Below are 21975 nucleotides of genomic sequence, written 5' to 3'. Positions count from 1 at the left end.
GTAGAGTCATTGGAGCACTATACTATGATTCCACAGTACAACTCTAGAAAATAAATACCTTGATTTTTTTCTGGTAGGAATAAATGTCCCAGATTCTCATATAAACATATTTGTGACTGAAGTTAGCAGCCTGAACATAATGGGGAAATAAATGGATGGTGAGCAGATAAAGACACAGCTGTTATTACTTCATTAATATTGTTTTGAACTGCATCTTTTGGTAAGTTAAATGCTACTTTCTTTCTTGAAAGCTGATTAACTAAGTTAGCATGCTACCATTTGTTTTCTGAAGCATTCATATTTGGGGTATTAAGCTATTTCACCCACAATAAGAACTTGGCTTTAAAATACTTCATCAATTGCTCTGACAGCAGGACCCATCGTGCCCAGAACCAATGAGTCTACAGGCTGCACTTGCCATGTTAAACATTCATAGCTGCCAAGAGATAATTTGGGAGCAACTTGGCATTATTTTTGCCTAATTCTCATCATGTAATAAGCAGAGTTACCCCTGGAGACACACAAAACACTCTTACTCCATTCCTTTCTGTTCATCTCCCTCATTAATTCTGCTTATCTTTCTGCACTCCTCATGTCAGCTTTAATTCAGCCTTCCTAGGGAGTGAAGTGTGAGGTAGAAATGAGCCAGTAGGGGGCTACTCCTCACTGTGATTATGGCCCCAAGACAAGGGTTGCCAAAAAAAAAACAAAACTCAAAACTGAGTTAATTTGAACTTTATGTAACAAATAGGTTTTTATATAGCTATGCCCAGTGTAATTCATCAAACATGTGTATACTGAACAATTATTTGTTGTGTATCTAAAATTCAATTTTAAGTGGGGGTTTTACATTTTTATTTGCCAAATCTGGCCAACCCTACCCATAATGCATCTTCTATAGCTGAGGTCCTAGTTGAGTGTATGGGTGTCCCTGACTCAGTATGCTTAGACCCCAGTACAGGGGCATTGAGAATATCATCGTATTTGCAGAGAACACGCCATCTTCTATTATTCTGGTGAGGAAAGACTATAGGAAGAACTCAGGCTTTGGAGACATTTGATCAGGATTATAATTCATCTTTGCTACTTATCAGTTGAACACATTGCTTTCTTCCATTGACCTTGTTCTTTCATGTGTGCGATGAACAAAAATTACTTTGCTAGGCTTTTTCAGACTAACTTCCTTTGCCCTGAATTTCTATGTCTTTGTTCTATATATGGTTAGCCTCCTTGAATACATACCAACCAGCTCCTCAAATCTGGTATCCCCACAGGATGCTAAAAAGAATACAGGAGCAATTTTTCCCAGAACAAAAATTCAGCCAATCAGATTGTGGTGATTTTCTACATCACATGTTTAAGATTCCTGATAACTTTGAAAGATAAAATGAGGTAACTCATGTGAAATCATCTAACATGCCCATAAGTCATAACGGTCAGCAAATGTTGATTCCCATCCCTCCATTTCTCATGACTGTTTGCAAGCTTTAAAATAAAAGGTTTTCAACACAGTACAGTCTTCTTCTTCAAGACTCATCCACAGAAATAAATTAAATAAAAACCTCCTGAGAAGAGTGAATGAGACATCTAAGGGAGCAGCTTTCCTGGACAAGCAATGTTTACTTGCCTTCCTTCACCTGTGTCTGATCGTGTTGGAAATATTAACAAAGGGAATGCAGTCTTACTGCATAACCAGGTTAAAGATTAAGAACACCTCTTTAGAAGCAAATTATGAGAAGGGATCTCCAGCTTTCGTAGACATTACTCTTTTTAGAGAGCTGATCCTGCAGTTGTAGCTGACAGTCACTGGAAGGCCCAGGAAAATGGTTCCCATTCTACAAGATAGCTTTGGAGTCCCTACATAGTAAAGAAGGGGACATTAACATACAATTTCCACTTTCCAGAAGAAACAGAGTGATGTAGACAATCTAAAGGGAAACCTAAGACAGCATATAGGTCAGAAATCCACACCACTGACGTCGCTCCCAGAAACAATGACAGTTATAATAGCTCCCTTTGATTGAGCACTTAATATGTGCCAGGCTTTGGGCTAAGCACTTTATATACTTTATGTATTTTGATCTGCACAACAACTCTAGGAGATCGGTAATGTCATCATCCCTTTTACACAGATTGGGAACTCCAAGAATAGAGATGAGAAATTCCTTGCCCTAGGTCATAAATATACTCAATCGTGGGGGCAGAATTATATCAAGTCTGTCTGTCCCTTCATGTCAAAGTTTCCACCATGCAGGCAGAGACCTCCTACATCAGAATCATGTGAAAAACTAAGAGACTGGAATCCACCTCAGAACTACCTAACCAGATATCTAAGGCTGAGAACAGGGATTTACATTTGTAACAAGCAGCCCAGTGCCTGGGATGAAAGTTAAAGTTGAGAGCTCTTGAATTATGTTATTTTTCTTACCTAGGTTATTCCATTACTCTCAGTTATCTCAAACTGAAACTATGACATGAACAGAAAACACAGACTGACAAGTGAAAACAACCCATTCATGAAATATTCTATAAGAAGATACCTGGCCAATCAGGGTCTTCTAGGACACGCCTACTTCTAGGGCTGCACAGAACACCTGAGTTGGAAGCTATACCTTTCAGAAATCCTCCTGTGCCACCCACCATTTAAACGAGGAAAATCTGCAGAAAAAATTTTAGTAATGGCTGAGAATTGTCTAGAACTAAACCACATGGACTTAGGTTTCGTTCATAATTTTGTTCATACTCTTTTTCTTTATAATCATTTAAGCAATTTAAGAGTTGATAAAGCCATACACTGTTTAAATTCATTTGAAATCATTAATTCAACAAATATTTATTGATCCCTTAAAATTATGGTAAGCATTAGACTGGAGATGCAATGATAAGTAAGTTATGTTCTCACAGAACTTATTTTCTAGTAGGGAGACTGATATAAAAAGTGAACAAAAACATTAATTAGGCAGTAACAAATTCTGTGGAAGAAAGGAAAGAGGCTAATATGAATGAGATAGAAAATGTATAAAATAGGGTGGCTAAGGATAGTCTCTTAGGAAGTGTAGTTGAACTGAAGCCTTTATGAGGAGAGGGACCCAAGCATGTGTAACAGCACATAAACTTCATTTCTTTAGTGTGCATCTGCTTCCATCCAAGCTAGTTTTGTTTATACTGATGGAACTATAACTCACTTGCATTCTTTCCTCTAGATCCTCCTGCCTGTCCATACACTGTATGTCTACTCCTTTTTTTTTTTTTTTTTTTTTTTTTTTTTTAGCTGAGCCATCCTGCTACCTGTTGGCAGTTCAGCGGCTGCTCAGCTCGGGCTGGACTCGAACTGCTGTTGCTCAGAGCTCAAACTCTTGAGCGAGCTCTTAACCAACTGAGCCACTCGGCCGGCCCTATGTCTACTCCTTTTAATCATTAAGACCTTAGGACATTAGGTTCTGGTCAGCATCAAACTCAAGAATAAAGCTTCAGGTCTCTCAACCATGAGCAAGATACAATAACAAAACCTCAAACTAGAATAAGGTTTTAGTCAAACTATGATAAGACAACACCTTGGCCTTAGCTGTGTTTCAGCTCCAGACTCATGAAAGCAGAATGGCCTCATGGACCACATGCCCTGAAAACTGGACCTAACAATGCCATGACTGACACTAGAACCTGAAGCTACAATCGATTGTCCCTGCCTTAGCTCTGACCAATCAGGAGAGCCTATGACCCCCAACTCTAAAGTAACCATGATTAATGGTTTTTCCCTTATATAACCTAACTACTATAGGCCATCGGGGAGCCAGGTTTTGGAGAGCACTAACTCACCTGTTTCTCCGGGCGTGGCACCAATTCCTTAATAATCTTTTACTTTCTTTGCTATAAGCTCCTGTTTATGTTTTTGTTTTTTTTGGCTTGGATGCATGCAAGCAAGTGGACCCTTTGAGTCTGTGGTAACACATGTGTAGATAAAAGAGTTAGTACTGGGACCGGCCGAGTGGCGCGATGGTTAAGAACTGGCTTGGGACGCCAGAGGGCCCCAGTTCAGATCCCACATATGAGGGCCAGTGACACTGCCCTCTACAGCTAAGATGCTGAGCAACGGCTCAACCTGGAGCTGGGCTGCCCTGAGTCGCCGGCGACGGCGTAGGCTGCAGCCCCTGCTGCAGTGGGTTGCCATGGGCTACCGTATATAGCCACCAGCCAGCATGAGCGGCCAGCAGCCGCAGTGAGCGGCCATCCAGAAGCCGGCGACTGATCTGCCTCACCCGGGAAGAACAAAACGACAGCAACTTGTCTGTTCCCCTTCCCCCAATTCCCCAATAAAAATCTTTAAAAAAAAAAAAAAGAGAGTTAGTACTGAGAGAACAAAGGCCCTGAGGTAGAGAGAAGAACAAGGAGAAGGTGGGTGTAGCAGAAACGCAGTGAGTAAGCTTGGAGGAAAGTGGTTGGAAGTGAATCAGGGAAGTAGGCAGTGCCAGGTCATGGAGGACTTGGCATGGAAACATACGATGTCTGTATTTCATCCTAAATCCATCAGAAAGTTTCATGTAGGGGAATGACATGATATGATTTACAGTTTAAATGGAAAGTTAAATGTAATTTAAATTATTATGCCATTGGTTTTTGCTGTTAAAAACCTGTATCTCCAAACACGTTACCTCAACCTGGTCCTGTTTATTTTAACATTTTCATTAGGATGTTTCCTTGTCTGCCCAGAGAAGCCCTACCCTGCCCTCAAAGACCAGTTCAAAGCCCACTGCGCCCATGGTTCTGCTCAATGCACTTCATCCCCACCGTTTCTCCAGGCATCCTGCCATCACTTCTTTCTCTGTGCTTGACACAGAATAAATAAAAACTCGTCTTTATAACACCCACAGTTGTTCAAAGAACAAGCATTTGGTGGCTATTTGAAGTCAACTCCTGAGCTCAGCCTATTAGCTGGGATTTTGTATGCAGTACCTTCAGGCAACCTCTACACACAGCTTTTTACAGAATAAGCTTTTTAAAGGAAATCTGATCACTCCCCTGATCAAAACCTCAGGAGGCTTTCTTTCACAATAAGATAAAATGATTCTTCTTTGAAGGGCTTATAGGGTCATCATAATCAGCTCTGACCTGATTAACCAACCACATCACCTACCACACTCCCTTTCATGTGTATTATGTTTCTCCAATTACCTAGGACTTCTTGTCATTTCCTAAAACCCCTGTGCTCTTCTATCTCTTATTTACTCTATCTCTTATTTACTGTGTTCTTCCTTGTCCCTTTCCCTCACATTTTCTTCAGTCATCTCCCAACATGCATGAATGCTTTTTATTCTTCCACATATACACAGATATCCCTGACTGTTCCAATGAAATGTGAGTGTGCCTTCCCCTGTGGTCCTTTCTTACAGGATTTACCAGAGTACACTCCCCGAAAACATGCTTCCTGAAAAAAATAATTCAGAAAATGTTGCCTATTACAATCTTCCTTGTGAGGTCCATGAATGGATACAAGTACACTGATGGTTATGTGAAATCCAGCAGGAGAGGTACCACACTGTAAGTGAACTCAAATATTTATCTGTGTTATTATGTCCTGCAGATGTTTGGGAAATCTACTCTTGCCTTTTGTAAACAAACAAGACAAAACCACACCAAAACTGCAATTAAAGTACTTTCTGCACTGAACTACAATAATTGGCTTACAAGTCTGTCCCACACACTGAATTGTAAATTTCTTGAGTATCTGTCTTGTCTTTGTGTCACTCTGGCCTGGCACAGGACCTGACCTCCCAAAGGATCTCCTGAAGCAATTGCCAGAGAGAATTAGATATAAAAGTCCATTTTGTGTTAACCTCTTTGGGAATTACTTTTCAATGACAATCTGAACATCTTTGTTGCTCTTTTATATCTTGTCTTTTTTCCTTTTTTCTAGCATGTTCCAGAAGATCTCTGGAATCTACTATCAACTTATGTACATTTTAGGTAATTGGCATATGTATGCAATCAATTTGATACTGGTTAGGATCTCAAATACTTTTCTAAGTCTAATTTGACAATCTGGAAATCTAATCCTTTCTGTTAGATCTTAATTCCACCTGTAAAGTAGCAATCTCCCTTCATAAAAACATCCAATAATTTTATGAGTATTTAAGCTATGCGCTAAGTTATGGCATTAGTAAAAATGTTGCCCTAGAAGCAACTAGATGATCCACTCACAGCTCATCTTGATCCTTCATATAGTATTTTATTGCCCCAAATCCACCTATCACTAAATTTATATAAATCAGTGCTTCATCATAATATAAATGAAGTTCAGTCGATGTATTCATTACCTACACAAAAATATCAATCTAGGCATTTAGTAGCTTTATGAAAAATATATTAATTTAGCAAAAATATAGTGGTCCTATTGTCAGCTTTCAATGAAGAGCACTGTTCTTTCAAATAGTTCACAACAAATACTTTCTCAGTGTCAGCTAGTGAAAACTTTATTAACCAATTCTGGAAGCTTGTCTATAAATACAGAGGGTGCCAAAAAATGTATACACACTTTAAGGAAGGAAAAAACTGTATTAAGATTATAATACAATGAATGATACTAGCATTCATTTGATTAACACCATCTTTAGAGCAAACATCATACTGCACACTGCTACCGTAATTCAATTCAACTTCGAAAAGTAATACATAGAAAACACCTCCTAAAATGTGTAAATATGTCAATTTTCTCCTTCATAGGAATTATAATTAATACAACTGTATATTTTCTAGTATATCTCTTGGTTTTAACTACTCCTTAAAGAAGATTACTGAAAGATTTGAATGTCATCTGAAAATTTTGTCAGAATTTAATTTATTCAACTTAGTGCATGATTTTGTTTAGAAAGTACTGCTAATTACTGCAGTACCAATAAGTTCTAATGAGTAATATTAGATTAGTCATATGTATAAGAGATCTCTTCATTCAAAAAAAAAGAAAGAAAGAAAGGAAAAATACTTGGAGGGAACTCTGATCAAGAGAGCTGAGTTATTAGCACTTGTACTGAGATCTATGTTAAGAAAGAACATAGGGGCCGGCCAAGTGGCTCAGTTGGTTAAGAGCATGAGCTCTAAGCAACAGGGTCACTGATTCAATTCCCACATGGGCCAGTGAGCTGCCGCTGAGCCACCAACAGGTGGCAGGATGGCTCAGCTGGTGAGAGCATGTGCTCCTAACAACAAGGTTGCCGTTTCAACTGCTGCATGGGATGGTGGACTATGCCCATCTGCAACTAAGATCGAACATGGCACCTTGAGCTGAGCAGCCCTGAGCTGCTGATGGGAGGCCAGATGGCAACTGGACTTGGAGCTGAGCTAGCTGCGCCCTCCACAACTAAGCCTGAAGGACAACAACTTGGCTGTTCCCCTTCCACAATTCCCCAACACTGTTACCCTTCCCAAATTCCCCAATAAAATCTTAAAAAAAAAGAACATAGTGTAAAGAGAGAGGGAGTGGTCATATTGCTAAAGAGAAAAGTAAGTGTGAAACAAGATTGTGTAAATGTTTCTTATGCAGAATCTTGAGGAAGTCATTGGGGAATGGTTCAACTCACTATTCCATTTGGCATATGTCTCCTATCAGAGGAGATGGACCTTTATACTCCAATGGCATTCAACAGTAGGGCCACCAATTAATGTCACTCAACATAGTCTGTAATCACAATGACAGCTACAAACACAATACAACTTCTGTAGATTATCTGACATGAGAGACTGCAATTGATATGAGCCAAGCGAGTAGTCCCCACCCCCAAAAAAACTTTGATTTTAAGCTCCCTTTTCCTTAAAGTTTCCTTTTTTCCAGGTTTTTATCTCCTACCCCCTGCTTTAGATAATTGCCCTGAAATTTGTGATTCATACTTGTTGATTGTAATCATTGAAGCCTAATGCTCTTTTCAAACCCATAGCCACCCTACATCAATAGCTTTGAGCTCTGCTCTTTATGAAATTTATTAATTAAAATCTATTTTTCCTCATTCAGGGGTCTTTGGGGATACAAATGGTGCCCCAGCAAGATTGCAAGTCACAACCAAAGAAGCTAACATGGTCTTCCAGGTGGATCTCGAAACCCCTTCCTCTCACCTAAGATCAGATGGGGTGAGAGTTTTGTGAATCCCCCAATAGGCAGGGACAGCTCTATGCCCCAGCCTAGCAGAAAGCAGATACAGAAGAAAAGACTTCCTGTCCCTTAACGTCCCATAGAGATTTTATGGCGATCACGTCTCTCAAGGGGAAAACAAGGTAGGCAGTTGGAGGCAGGCATTGGGTCTCTGCATTCCTGCATGTCCAACACAACCCACAAAATGCAACCGCCCAAAAGACCTGCCCTCTCCACTCAAAACTCCCCCTTTCCATTGTAATTATTTACCCCTGTGAGGAAACAAATGGGTACAAAATACCCCACTAGATTTGATCAGTCACTCACACCTGCACAGTAAAGGCCACAATGACCTTCATTTCACCTGGGCTTCATTATACTATTATTATAATATCATACATATGCCCAGAAATTCATTAATATCATTATAACAGACTGAACTCTGGGAAGAAACATGCGCAGTCTAAAGAGATGAGGTAATAGTCAATCACAGGTGTCGATCAAATGGTCCCACACCCAGTGAGGAACAGCTCATTCTAGAGAAAAAAGGGATAAAAACTCCAAGTCCTGGCCAGTCATGGCTTTTTGAGCTTCTTCTTTTGCTTGGCCCGCTCCAAACTCTTTAGAGTGTACTTTATCTCCTAATAATGACTCCCTGGTCCTGGCCCTTGGCCTTGCCTCCTTGAGTCTTTGCCATGTTTTGCTTGGACCCACTCCAATCCCTCTAGAATATACTTTCTTTTCTAATAATGACCCTTGAAACACTGCTCTCTGCTTGGGCCTGCTTCTATTTTTTTAAAGTGTACTTTTTCTTCTAATAAATTCCTCTTTCACTACTTTATTGCTGTGTCTCCTTCAATTCTTCACTTGAGACTCCAAGAACCTGGACACCACACCGAGGAGGGCCTGCTCCCCATAACACAATGATCAGCTGCTATGAGCCATTTAGTACACTAGGCTCAGATAATGTCAATTACTACTCACAATTCTTATGGTCCCATGGTACTTTGAAAGCATTACCTTCAGACCTCAGGACTACATACAGAACTGCATTGCAACTTGAGACACTGACAGCATACAACCTCTGAGCAATCATGAAGCCCTTACTGTGTGACATGACCCGCAGTAGGTCACCAGTAGAATTCAACAACTCTGGAATTAGGTTCAAATCTTGTATTTGACACTTTCTTGCTCTTTGGATTGAGATATTTCACCTAAAAAGATCTCAGTTTTATCATTTATAAGATATAGTTCCTACCTCATGCATTTTTTGAGAGTTTAATGAGATAATGTAAATTCTGTGCCACATGTCAAGCAATCAATAATGTTAATTAATATTACTCTGTCACACCTGGTTTATCATGTAGTTGAATATAAAGGAAACTAAACATATATTTCTTAGAATGCACCCCCTACAAACATACATACAAACACATTTATCCATAATTGCCATTTTACTTCATAAGAAAACATGACATAGTAAAATGAATAACATAGTAAAATGAATAACATTAGAAAATAATTCTAATTCAAAGATTTCAGTTTAGAGAAAGAGAATCTTCACTTCTATATCTCTAATGAATTTCACAAATTAGGGCATACACATGAATTCATTTGACTGATATATGAGCCTGTTATATTTAAAGGAACACATACCAGTTTATTTATAATAAGCAGGGTAGCTTTAAGGAAAATATCCCCGCTTCATATCATTCAAACAGAATTAGAAAGTGGTCACTTCTGATATTATCTTCAGTGCTTACTAAAATATCCTAAAACCTTTTTTTCTTTTCAATATATTGTGAAGTGTGAAGTAATAACTTTGTTAATTCTGAATCTATATACAGTAAAACCTTGGATTGCGAGTAACTTGGTTTGCGAGTGTTCCGGAAGACAAGCAAACATTTCTATTAGGTTGGTGCAAAAGTAATAGCGGTTTTTGCTATTACTCATAATGTCAAAAACTATTACTTTTGCACCAACCTAATAATATATTTCAACTTCGTAAACGAGCGATGTCTTGCAATATGATCAGTTTGTTTCCAGAACAAATTATGATCACAAACTGAGGTATTATTTTAGACCATAGACATTTCTGAGTCTTTCCTTATAGAAAATTCAGTGTTTCTTCTTTTTTAACTTTAAAATACAGAAATTATTCTGGGATAACTTTTTAAGATTTTAGTTAACAATCTGATTTTTTCCAAGTTTCATAAATATTTGATTAAAAGAAAAAAATGTATATCAGTTTAATCAACTAGACTTTGCATAAATATATTATGCTATCCTAAAAATGTCAAATCACTAACAAGACATTTAACTGACAGAGTTCATTTTATTTTTCCATATGAGAATAAAACATATTTGCATGAAACATCTCCCACACAACGTACAGCTTTCCCTGTGGTTTGTTAATATGTTTGCAAATAGCATTGCACCTGCTTTTATATAAACATCTTTGATGCCTAGAGCGTCAAATGCATCAGAGCATTGTCAGAGAAATAGCTGCATAACAAATAGGTCAAATGGATATAATGAGATATGTTCTATGATTGAGCACCTGACACAGTAGCCAGATATTTCTCAGATGAGGAATACCTCTTCCTGATCAATGTGCCTTCCAAACTGGGTCAATCTGACATGCCCTTTGGCTATCTATCTCATCTGGGTGATTGGTTCGATTTCTCACACAACTCAATGGGTACTTGTGCTTGCAAAGAAATTTGTTGATTCCATTTCCTGATCTATTCACACCGTAAAGGAAAGTTGGAGCATCTGACCCTAAAAATCTTAATTTTCCCTCATGCATGCATGAATGAGTAGGCTAAGTCATGAATTCAAGAATTATTTTTTTGATTATTGGTTTAATATAAACTCTTAATTTTTTCACAAACATTTCACAATTTTGTGTTTTTATGCACCTTCAAATGCCAGACCTAATTATATCAGTTAACTTCTTTTTAACTAATAGTGTATTCCAGAGCAGTATTTGTTGTTGAAATTTCCATTGTACCAATCCCAGAAGCATCATTATGAAAAATCTATGAACACAATTAAGGAAAAATCCTTTTGAATGCTGACTGTTTTATGGACATTAGGTTTGGCATGGCTTATTCAATAGGATAATTACTCTTTATAATTAATAAATCAACTCAGAAAAGGTTTTGGTTAAGTGTTTCCACTAAAGTTCATATCCTCTCTCCAGCTATAGTAGTGACACTAGTGCCTTATAGACCCAGATAGCGATACTAAAATAACAAGGCTCTCCCTAAAGTGGAAGCAATAAGGTGCTATATAGATTTGGACTATAACATCACTAGGTACAGTTTATCTGCTTTGCCTGGTACTCAGCTTAAATGTTTTATTCCCCTGGGAAGCTGTCCCTGAACTTCCCAAGCCCATATCTTTTCTTTCCTTCTTTCTTTCTTCCTTCCTTCCTTTCTTTCTTTCTTTCTTTCTTTCTTTCTTTCTTTCTTTCTTTCTTTCTTTCTTTCTTTCTTTCTTTCTTTCTTCCTTTCTTTTCCCTTCCTTCTTTCTTTCTTTCTCTTCCTCTTTCTTTTCTTTTTTCTTTTACTGTATCTTGCCTATGACATTTTTATAGCACCTCTTATATCACCTCAGTTATGTGTAGCTTTCTCTATGTTTAGTCTCAGAGCCCTTGGACACAAAGGGATGTGGATTTTATAACAGCATTTTCAGTATCTTATATATTTGGCCCATAGTGTAATAAGTGCATGTTGATTAAATAATAATAGGATTCTTATTTAATAAGACTCATATAGAAAACATATGATTTGGAGTTCCCTGCTATAAATGGGAATTTGTTAAACTGTATGAAGTGTTCAGGTTTTGAATCTGATCAATAAGGGCATACACAGATGTGGCCAGTGGGAATACAAAGATTTGGGGGAAAGGCACCTGTGCTTCAGATTATCACCTTGTGACCCATTTCAAACTCAAGGAAAGAAGAAATTAACATTGTCCAAAGCAAGAATGTTGAAGGTTGAGAATAAAGGTATTCTAGAACTCATTCAGACAGAACTGGCACTGATTATTTTAGGTAACCAATATACTGACATGATTAAGTTTATAGAGACTGCCTACATTTCTGCTTCCCAGCTGACTGTATACCTAGCAATGCCATATTATTGGGGTGATACCACCTTCAATGGGAAAAATTTTACCCATATAGATTCTAAAATCACAAGTCAAGTGTAAAAATATTTGTTCCCAGAACAACAAATAGAATTTTACATATTCAGTTACATCAATCTGTGGGGGTGAATAGAATCTTAATTTAGTGAGATCAGTGAAAACAGTTTATTCCCCAAATAATTCCCCATCAGTTGCCATTATCTATATGCATACTACATATTCCTTTTATCTCAGACTTTTTGCCCAGTCTTTCCCTCCAGGGCAATCTCCACACACTAAGAACTCACTGTCCGTAAGGCTATGCAGCCATGATTCCAACTTCTGTAAGGCTCACTGTGACCTTAGTCTTGAGTTTCTTACTGAAGATCTACATAATAACCTATTATTTTTCACCTACTAGGAACTAAATTAGTTTAAATGTTTTAATAGATCTCTTAACAAATACCTTCTTTCCTTAGCAAATTTTTATACTATATGGTACCAGTGTCACAGGAAAAGCCCAATAGAATGGTGACTGGTCCATTTCTTTTCACTGTGATAAATAACATTGATACAGAGGTTTCTGCTTACTATAACAATGACTATACTGCTTGTGGAGTCTGCAGCTACCCCATCCCCACGCACCAGCCATGCAATGTTTCCTCTATCTGCACTCATTCTACTACATAACTTCTGAAGTCTTTATTATCAAACATGCAATCATCATAGTTCAGTGGGGCAAATTTCTCTATCCACTATGCCTAGTCCCCAGTATCCTCAAAATGACTGTTGATGCTCAGAGTTCTCTGCTGTTAATCCCCAGCATCATCAGTGAATGAGGAAAGTATAAACCACGTGTCCTTCTCAACAAATAATTTATACTCTACTGTATGACCATGCCCATAATTTTCTATAATTCCTAGCTCGTGATTACAACCTCCTTCACACCAACAACTTGTTTGAGTACTCCCATGATGACTATGCATTGATTCCATTGCAACAGCCATCCTTTATTTCTTGCTTCCACATCTATCTTACATTCTAGGATGGTTCATTTGAATATTACACTGCATTTCGTTGCCCTTAGGAGTTTTCATGACATCTATCTAGAAAAGACAGACTCAAACCTTCAGGAATTGAGCTGTCTGCCTGCTTTTTCTATCATCTAATACCCAGATAGTAGAACATGAATGAATAATACCACACAACAGGGAAGAACAATCCCAGTATAAATATGCAATCACTAGTCTCTAACTAATCTTCATATGTGACTACCAACTTGACATCTTCTCTCAGCTGTAACAAAGGCATCCAGAGCTCAACATTTCCAAAGCTAATCTAATAAATATCTCTCATAAATCTGTTCCTTTTCCAGTATTGTTTTTAAGTAGATGAACCCATTTTTTATCTAAATATGCAAACTATAAACCCTGCAGTCATCCTAAGAATTTCCCCTTTCTAACCTTCAATATCAGTTTCTCTGAAATACTTGTTGAGATCATGTTTTAAATATCTATGAATTTTCCCCCTTACCTTCCCTATCACACTAGTCTAAGCTAATGTCATTTTGCCTGGCATAGGTGTTAAGAAACTTGCAATTTTATATTTATTGGTTTTATTACCTGATTATCATCTGTAATCTTACTAGGCTATAAGCTTCATCAAACCAGGGGGGGGGTTGTCCATTTTTCCTCACTATTTTATCACCTGCATTTTATATTTTTTCTTGCTTACAGTGAGCACTTGATAAATATTTGCTGAATGAATGGGTGAATGGACAAATAAATACAAGTAAATGTATAAGTATTATCACAATATAGTATCATGTATAAAGCAAGTATTCATATTCATACCATTCAGAAAAAAATCTGAAGTTCAACAAAAGTCAAGCAAGTAGAGAATTATGAATTTGAAGTGAAATTTAGGTCTTTTCAATTTCACGAACTTGAACTCCTGAGGATCTTCCCATTTTAGCATCATGACGCATATCAACCCCAAGGAATACTTATACTGATAATATAGATTTTCAAAAGTATGTCTAATTCTTAATATAATTATCGATGAATATAGAGAATAATTCTCATGGAAGGCATCTAATGCTTTTAAAATCATGCTATTCACTGCAAGTACATGCAAAAGAAATATTTTCTTTTCTAAAAGAAAAGTTTATATAGCCCATACTCCATTTTAAGATCAGTACCAAAATGTATCCAAAGTAATCATCATGAGGAAGAAAAAATAATTAGAGCAGAAACTAACAAAATTGACATTTTTAAAGCATCACAACTAATTTTTATCATTTATTGTGTTGTCTTATAAACATTGTGCTAAACAATTTACACCTGCAGTAACAGGAATGATTATTACCCCTATTTTATAGATAAGAAAATTGAGAATTAGAGCAAACAATCAAAGCCAGGAGCCAAATCCAACTTCTGTATGATTCCACATTTAACATTAAATTGCCTTCCCAATAAGTTTTTCATTTTGAACCATTACTTAGTGAAAAACTGACAAAAACACTTTTTACTACTAATAGAATCTAGTAATGAGACATTTCAATTACAATCAGATGGGGAAGGAGAACACTTCAAACTTAATTTTTTCAAGATATTTAAGGAGAAAATTGTTTAGTCTTACCCATGAATTCGATCCCCAAGTGGTCTGCTACACCGAAGTCAGCAAGTAAGGAAGGGAAAAAAGAAAAAGAGAAAAAGATTAGAAAAAGTTTCATATGAAAATCCATGCTTATAAGACTGCCCTTTCAAAGCAAAGAATGTGTCTCAGTTTTAACCACCATGTTTGCTTGAGAAAGAAAATTTACAGATTGCCAACAATTAGGAGTGTTCTGAATGCTGATTGGTATTTCCCTGAAGCCAGAAACTTTAAGTGCAATAATATTGCATCAATTACCAAGTATACAAAGTATAACTTTAACCCCCCCAAAAAGAAAGGGAAACATGTTCACACAAAAAATATCTGGTATTAAAGTTATTTTTAGAACTCATGACATTTTATGTAAAATAACTACATATTCAAAATAAACTTATTTGGACCTCTGTCCTATGAATAAGTGAGAAAAGAACTTCCGAATGACAGGCCTTCACCAGGCGCTTCTTACCTTCACACAAAAGCAATGGTGTTGGATTCTTTTTTATTGTATTTGTTAGATGAGACAACTGCACTTCAACGAGATTAAAAAACTTACACAGGCCCCAAAAGATGAGGCAGATCCATGTTACAACTCCAGTCGATCTGACCCCTGAGTCCTATGACTATTAAACTTGACAGTGTTTCCTATAAAAAATGAATGACATCACTTTGTGAAGGGTAAAACTGTCTATTACATTGTTTTGCACACTTAAAACTAATAAAATAAAATTAAATTAAAAAATGAATGACAAATGTGTCTATATCTGTTTTATTGCGTGTGGACAGCAAACAGTTTTCACGAGTTAATGTCTGTCTGTGATAAGGAGGGTAAAAAACTGGGCCTGGCTATGCCCAGTCATTCAGCTGTATTTAAATGGTGCTTTCTTTTAATCATTCAGTATTCTCTCATTCACCTTTCAAAGTCATCACATTATTTAATTGTTTCTGTTGCAGTAATATAATTCTTAAATGAGAATAAATAAAAACAAAAAGTATTGCTATAATTATATTTGTTTCTGAGATTAATTGTTGGACTCCCTTTTATCAATTCTCTATTTAGCAAAGAAGCTTTCCGTTTTAGAAAATATGTATTTAGTTATCTTGAATATTTCAGTTCTTTTCCTATTTGAAATAATTCATTTTTTAATTTCATTGTGGTAAAATATATATGACAAAATTTGTCATTTTTAACTACTTTTAAATGTACAATTCAGTGGTGTTAATTACATTCAAAATGTTGTGCAACCATCACTACTATATTTCCAAAACTTTTCCATCACCCCAAAGAGAAACTGCACTCACTAAGCAATAATTTCTCATTTCCCCCTCCCCTAGGCCCTGACAACTTCTAATCTACTTCCTGTCTCTATAAATTTGCCTGTAAATAGTTCATTTGTAAGTGATTAGGACATATTTTAATTGAGAATGTCTCATACTAAAAAATGTTAACAAAGTTTTAAAAACATAGATGCATTCTGCATTCCTTTCTTTACATGGCTTTTGTTTTTTGTGTATGTGTTGTTGTTATTGTTGTTTTTTGACTGCTTAGTATATAATATAATAGCTATCTAACACACATTCATGAAAAGATCGGATTTTTGTTCTCAAGTAATTCAGAAATCAGTGGGAGACCACAAAGAAAAAGTTCTGGCAATTCTTAGTAATAGTGCTAAAATGGAAAACCAGGAAATATATATCAGATGGAGAGTCCAGGGACCCATAATGTTGCTCCTGAGAGAAAGCTAATGTGGTACATAAAAAAATGGAGACTGTAAAAAAGTTGGCAAGACTATATTTGAGTTCTAATATGAATAAGAAGCATTATGATGCGTGCAGAGAGAGACTAGAACTGTGGTATTTAAAAACAGGGATTTGGGTGAGATTACTTGTCATGAGGCTAAATGGAAGAAAAAAAAGATTTGTATTAAAAAATTTGGGGGAAGGGGTCCAAGATAACAGATTAGGTAAATGCAATGGCTGCTGCATCTCAGGATCACACTAAAATTACAAATAAATTAATGAACAATCAACCGCAAGAATCATCTGAAGACTAACTGAATATATCCCCTATAATGAAGTGTATAAAGAAGAGGCCATATCAAGATTGGTAGAATGGGCAGAAATGTGAAACAGGCTGACCCAAAACCCACAGATAATGGTTGAACCCCAGGAGAGACACCTCCATGGCAGAGGTCCTGCCAAAAGAGGGAGGGGTCCCAGCCCAACACCAGGCTCCGCAGCCCAGGGGTCCTGTGCTGGGAAGAGGAGTTCCCACAACATCTGGCAGTGGAAATCAGTGAGGACTCTTCATCCCAGTGAGATGGAAGTTGGCTGGAAACCCAGACACCCTCTTAAAGGGCCCCCACACAGACTCACTCACTTGCAAACACTCACCAGGTCTCTGGTGGAGGGGCAGCAACTCAAGAGGCACAACAGACATATGGGGAAAGACTGAGTTGGGTGAGGGTTGGAGGAGCAGCAACTATTGTCCCTGTGTGGGCTTGCCTCACATGTAGCCTACAGGAGGGCATCATCTTTTCTGTGTTGGACCCACCCCCAAAAGGCCAAATCTGAGACTGCACTGGTCTGGTAAAATCTGGACAGGCTCCCCACCTTGGTGGCGCCCTAGTTCCCTGCCCCACACAGCTTGTACTCCATCACCCGGGGGACTCTCAGCTACTGAGTGGCCAGCTCCACCCTTTTAAAGCAGCGGATGGCCTGCGGCAGGCCACATAACTTTTGGTGGTGAGCAGTAAGCCACCATCTGTGCCGCATCCTCTCTTGGGACCTAAGGTGAGCAGCGGCTGGTCCCGGTGTTTTCAAGGCATTTTGTGAAGTGCTCAGAGGCTAGGTACTGCCCGAGGCAAGCAGTGGCTGGCTATGTGTTCTCAGGGCATTTGTGAAGAGGTCGTAGACCAGGCATTGGTGCAAGAACCGAATCTTCATTAACTTTGTAAAAATCACTGGCCATGTCTCGTGATTCTCTGGGACTCCACCCTGTCCAGCTAGTGCTGCATTGCTGAGGGCACTCTCAACACTGGGTCAGCCAGCGTAGCCCACTAACCTAAGGAGGCTCTTTCAATACAAGCAGCTGGCAGGTTGCAATAGGCCTAGAGGATCCCGGGACTTCTGCTAAGCTGCCCCAGGCCCAATACTGGTGGCAGCCAGGCCCAATATTGGGGGCAGTGAGGCCCAATATTGGGGGCAGTGAGGCCACCCCCAAATGCCTCCAGGTCCAGCACAGGAAGCAGCCAACCACATATAGCTTTGAGACTCCTACCAGGTAGCCCCAAGCTGGTCACAGGCAAGGCTGAAATTGGCCTGCGTGGGAGTTCCTCTTAAGAGACACCAGAAACAACATATCCAGAGGCCAGCATCAGACCACACTATAGCATTACCTGGTTAGTCCCACAAGTGGCACACCCAAAGAGTGGTCTCAACAGGCATAAGAGCCCATAGGGGAGAATCCCTCTCTGAGCAGCTCATATACTGTGGGCAAAACCAATCCACACAGTCAATCCCACCCACTGACAAGCCAAAAGCAATCACAGCTCAACTACAAAAGGAGAACTCACACTATGCACTCAAATGACACTCCTGGAACACATGCACAGGTGATCAGGGAGACTGTGCCACTGGACCACACAAGACACACACTATATAAGGCCACCTGGAAAGACTGAGAGACATGGGTGATCTACCTAATACATAGAAGCAAACACAGAGAGGCAGCCCGAATGAGGAAACGAAGCACATGTTCCAAATAAAAGAACAGGAGAAACCTCCAGAAAAAACCCCAAAATGAAATGGAGGTAACCAACCTACCAGAGACAGAATTTAAAACACTGGTTATAAGAATGCTTTAGGAGTTTAGTGAGAATTTCAACAAAGAGATAGCAAGCATAAAGAAGGACATAAAAACCATACAAAGAACCAATCAGAAATAAAAAATACAATAACTGAAATGAAGAATACACTAGAAGGAATCAACAGCAGATTAGATGAAGCAGAGGATCGAATCAGTGATTCAGAAGACAAGGTACAAGAAAACACAACACCCAATCGGAACAACAGAAAGAAGAAGGAATTTAAAAAATGAAGATACTTTTAGGGACCTGTGGGACAACAACAAGCATAACAACATTCACATAATAGGGGTACCAGAAGGAGAAGAGAGGGATAAAGGGATCAAGAACCTATTTGAAGAAATAATGACTGAAAACTTCCCTAACCTGGTGAAAGAAATAGGCATACAAGCCCAGGAAGTACAGAGATGGGTGGGTCACTTCATAAATTATATAAATGCCTAACCACTGTGCTATACACCTGAAATTAATATAAAAGAATATTCAATAATATTGAATGTCAATTATAATTTAGACACACACACAGACACAGGATGTAAAGTAAAGCATAGGGAATACAGTCAGTGGTAGTGTAATAGCTATGTATGATGTCAGATAAGTAGTAGACTTTTTGGGCTGTGTAAATGTCTAATCATTATGCTGTTTTGTACACCTGAAACAGATGATAGATAGATGATAGATAGATGATAGATGATAGATAGATAGATAGATAGATAGATAGATAGATAGATAGATAGATAGATAGATGATAGATAGATTTTTACATAAAGCCAGAATAGAAGGTGCAGAAAGGAAATTCAGGGAAGAAAGTGTAAAGAAATATGGAAAGAGAGTACCCAAAATAGTAGAGCACAGTTGTTCAATGATATGACTGGGCAATCAGAAAGCCAGTAGCCTTAGCCTGATTGAAGAAGAACTTGCTAGTGGAGCTGAGATGGCACTGAAATGGTTGGCTGTTATCTGTTTTGCCTGTGAATATAACCAATGGTGACTCTTTATTCTTTGCACTACCGTAACTGTTCCCCCTCTATATGAGATATGGAGAATCAGGCTTTGTATGTGTGGAGATTGCACTGAGAAGTGTGTAGCATGTTTGATAAATTTGAAGTCAGCCATAATACTTTAAACCACAATGAATTTATGACTAGTAGAAGAGACAGAAATCAGAATTTCAAAATTATTCAAACACTGAAAGGTGTAAATAGAATTCTTAAGGCCAAAGAAATCTATCTCCTCTTAACATAGCAGAAAAGTTACATCTAATTATTAGAGTTGTAATTCTCAGAAATTCTATTAAGCAAGGTGGCATATACATTATTGGATTTTACAGGAAAATTATTTATTAATTTTTGTAATGACATCCATGAAAACTGATGCCACTGAAACATACAAGTAAAAAGTTAGATCTTATTTAAAATCTCTCACATGCACACACAGTCACGTACACGTACCTTTCCATTCTTTTATTAAAATGCTAAACACACTGCATCGTTATTGCAGGTTTAAAGATAGTAATAGGTTTTGTATCATATTAAAGGATCAATAAATTCCACGAAAAGCACAACAAAAAAGTAATTAATTTTATCAATTGAGTAATACACAGAACATAAACCACAATATTTCGTATAACCCTTAACTGGCTATTTCTTAAAGCACTCAGGCTTCCATGAAAACATCAAGAGGGATGTGGTGAGAATTAATCAATTAATCATCCATTTATTCATTCACTCCACAAATCATGAGCAAAGAGCAAAGAGTAAATCCTGGGCAGAAGCAGAGACACAGAGCTTAAGAAGAAACAGTTTGGTTTCCCTTTTGGAATATATCAGAATGTATAATTTCCATCTCTAGCAGCTTGATTAACTTTTATATGTAAAAATTGTAGTACTTTTGGAATATTCACACCTTTTGGTTATATAATAATGGCTAATGTTTACTGAGTACTTACTACGTACTACAAACTGCTTTAAATATTACTTGCAGAAACTTATGAGATTAGATTGTCATTATTCTCATTTTACACATGAGGAACAGAGGCACAGAGATATGAAGAAATTTCCCGAAAACTACACTGCTGGCAAGTGGTGGAAACACAATTGGGCCTAAGCAGCTTGACTTTTAGCCATCTGTATACTCAGGGTTTACTATGCCATCCCAATGAAGAAAAAACTAATTTTTTTATAACATTATTGGGTAATAAGATACTCAGGAAGGAGTTATTTAATCCACTTAAGAGAACAAGTTGTTTTTAGGTATCCTCGGGCACTGTAGAAGCAGTACTTATTTACTTGCTCACCCCTAGTTTATTGATGAAGTACCAACTACAGCTAGGTGGGGGTGGGTGTGGGTGGGGAGGTAGGGGGTTCTCTCTCTCCAGGGAACCAAACTGGCAAATCATTAATATTTCTTCCTTGGTTAGTAGGGAGATGTCTTCATCTCAAAGTTGGTCCAAGTGAAGTCATTTGCTTGTATGTATAGCAAGGGATATAGAGAGTTGTGTCTGAATATGTGCCAGAGCTTGAAGAAGATAATCTTAAAATCGGCAATGTGTTTAATAAATGGCAGCATCTCTGCTGTAGACCTGAAACATTATGATTTGAGGTCTGGTAGGTGACTGGGGAGGGTCACTTAATATTCTAGAAAGTCAGAAACTCCTGGAAATTCAAGGCCTGCATGCTTCCACCTTGTCCATGGTTCCCTGCATGTACGCAATTCAAGGATTCTTGTTTCTATGTTAGACAGACCATCAGAGGCTACCAACAGCTCCCTCAATGTAGGCAGCATGAAGAAGAGCAAGCAAAGTGAATCCTTGACTTGATGCCAATCTCAGGGAGAGAGGAGACAAGTCGTTATCCAGCCTATGATGACACTGCAGTGAGTCATTGGGACAGGGCCACATGAATGTGAGCTTCAGTGCCACCTCTATATTGAAAGTAACTGAACAAGGCAATTCTATCACAAAATAGTCTAAAATGTGATCATTTAAACTCTGGTTCCATGGGATGTGGAAAAATATGAAACACAAAAATATTGTTCTGTGTTTTAAAAAGTTAGAATACTGAATTTATTAAAGTTCAACAGGCTTCTCCACTGCAAGAATCCCTAAAGGCTTTCACATTTGTACCAGACTCCCCTGGAGGGGGGTCAGTAGGCAGTATTTCCCAACCTGATGTAAACAACCACCTTGTCATGAAGTCCCCTGTGAAA

At 38.0% G+C, this 21975-nt stretch overlaps 1 protein-coding gene across 1 annotated transcript in view; it reads right to left on the bottom strand.

Annotated features, from left to right (window-relative positions):
• LOC109373329 (pro-neuregulin-3, membrane-bound isoform) overlaps nt 1-21975 on the bottom strand; it is a 342257-nt gene that overhangs the window by 114450 nt on the left and 205832 nt on the right. The window contains exon 3 of the mRNA XM_019627100.1: nt 14891-14917. Within this exon, the coding sequence (XP_019482645.1) occupies nt 14891-14917 (27 nt within the window). The remainder of the gene's footprint in view (nt 1-14890; nt 14918-21975) is intronic.

Source organism: Hipposideros armiger, unplaced genomic scaffold, assembly GCF_001890085.2.
Source record: "Hipposideros armiger isolate ML-2016 unplaced genomic scaffold, ASM189008v1 scaffold_708, whole genome shotgun sequence".
Classification (NCBI taxonomy): Eukaryota; Metazoa; Chordata; class Mammalia; order Chiroptera; family Hipposideridae; genus Hipposideros; species Hipposideros armiger.
The sequence above is the reverse complement of the archived record's forward strand: the minus strand, read 5'-3'. Positions and strand labels throughout refer to the sequence as shown.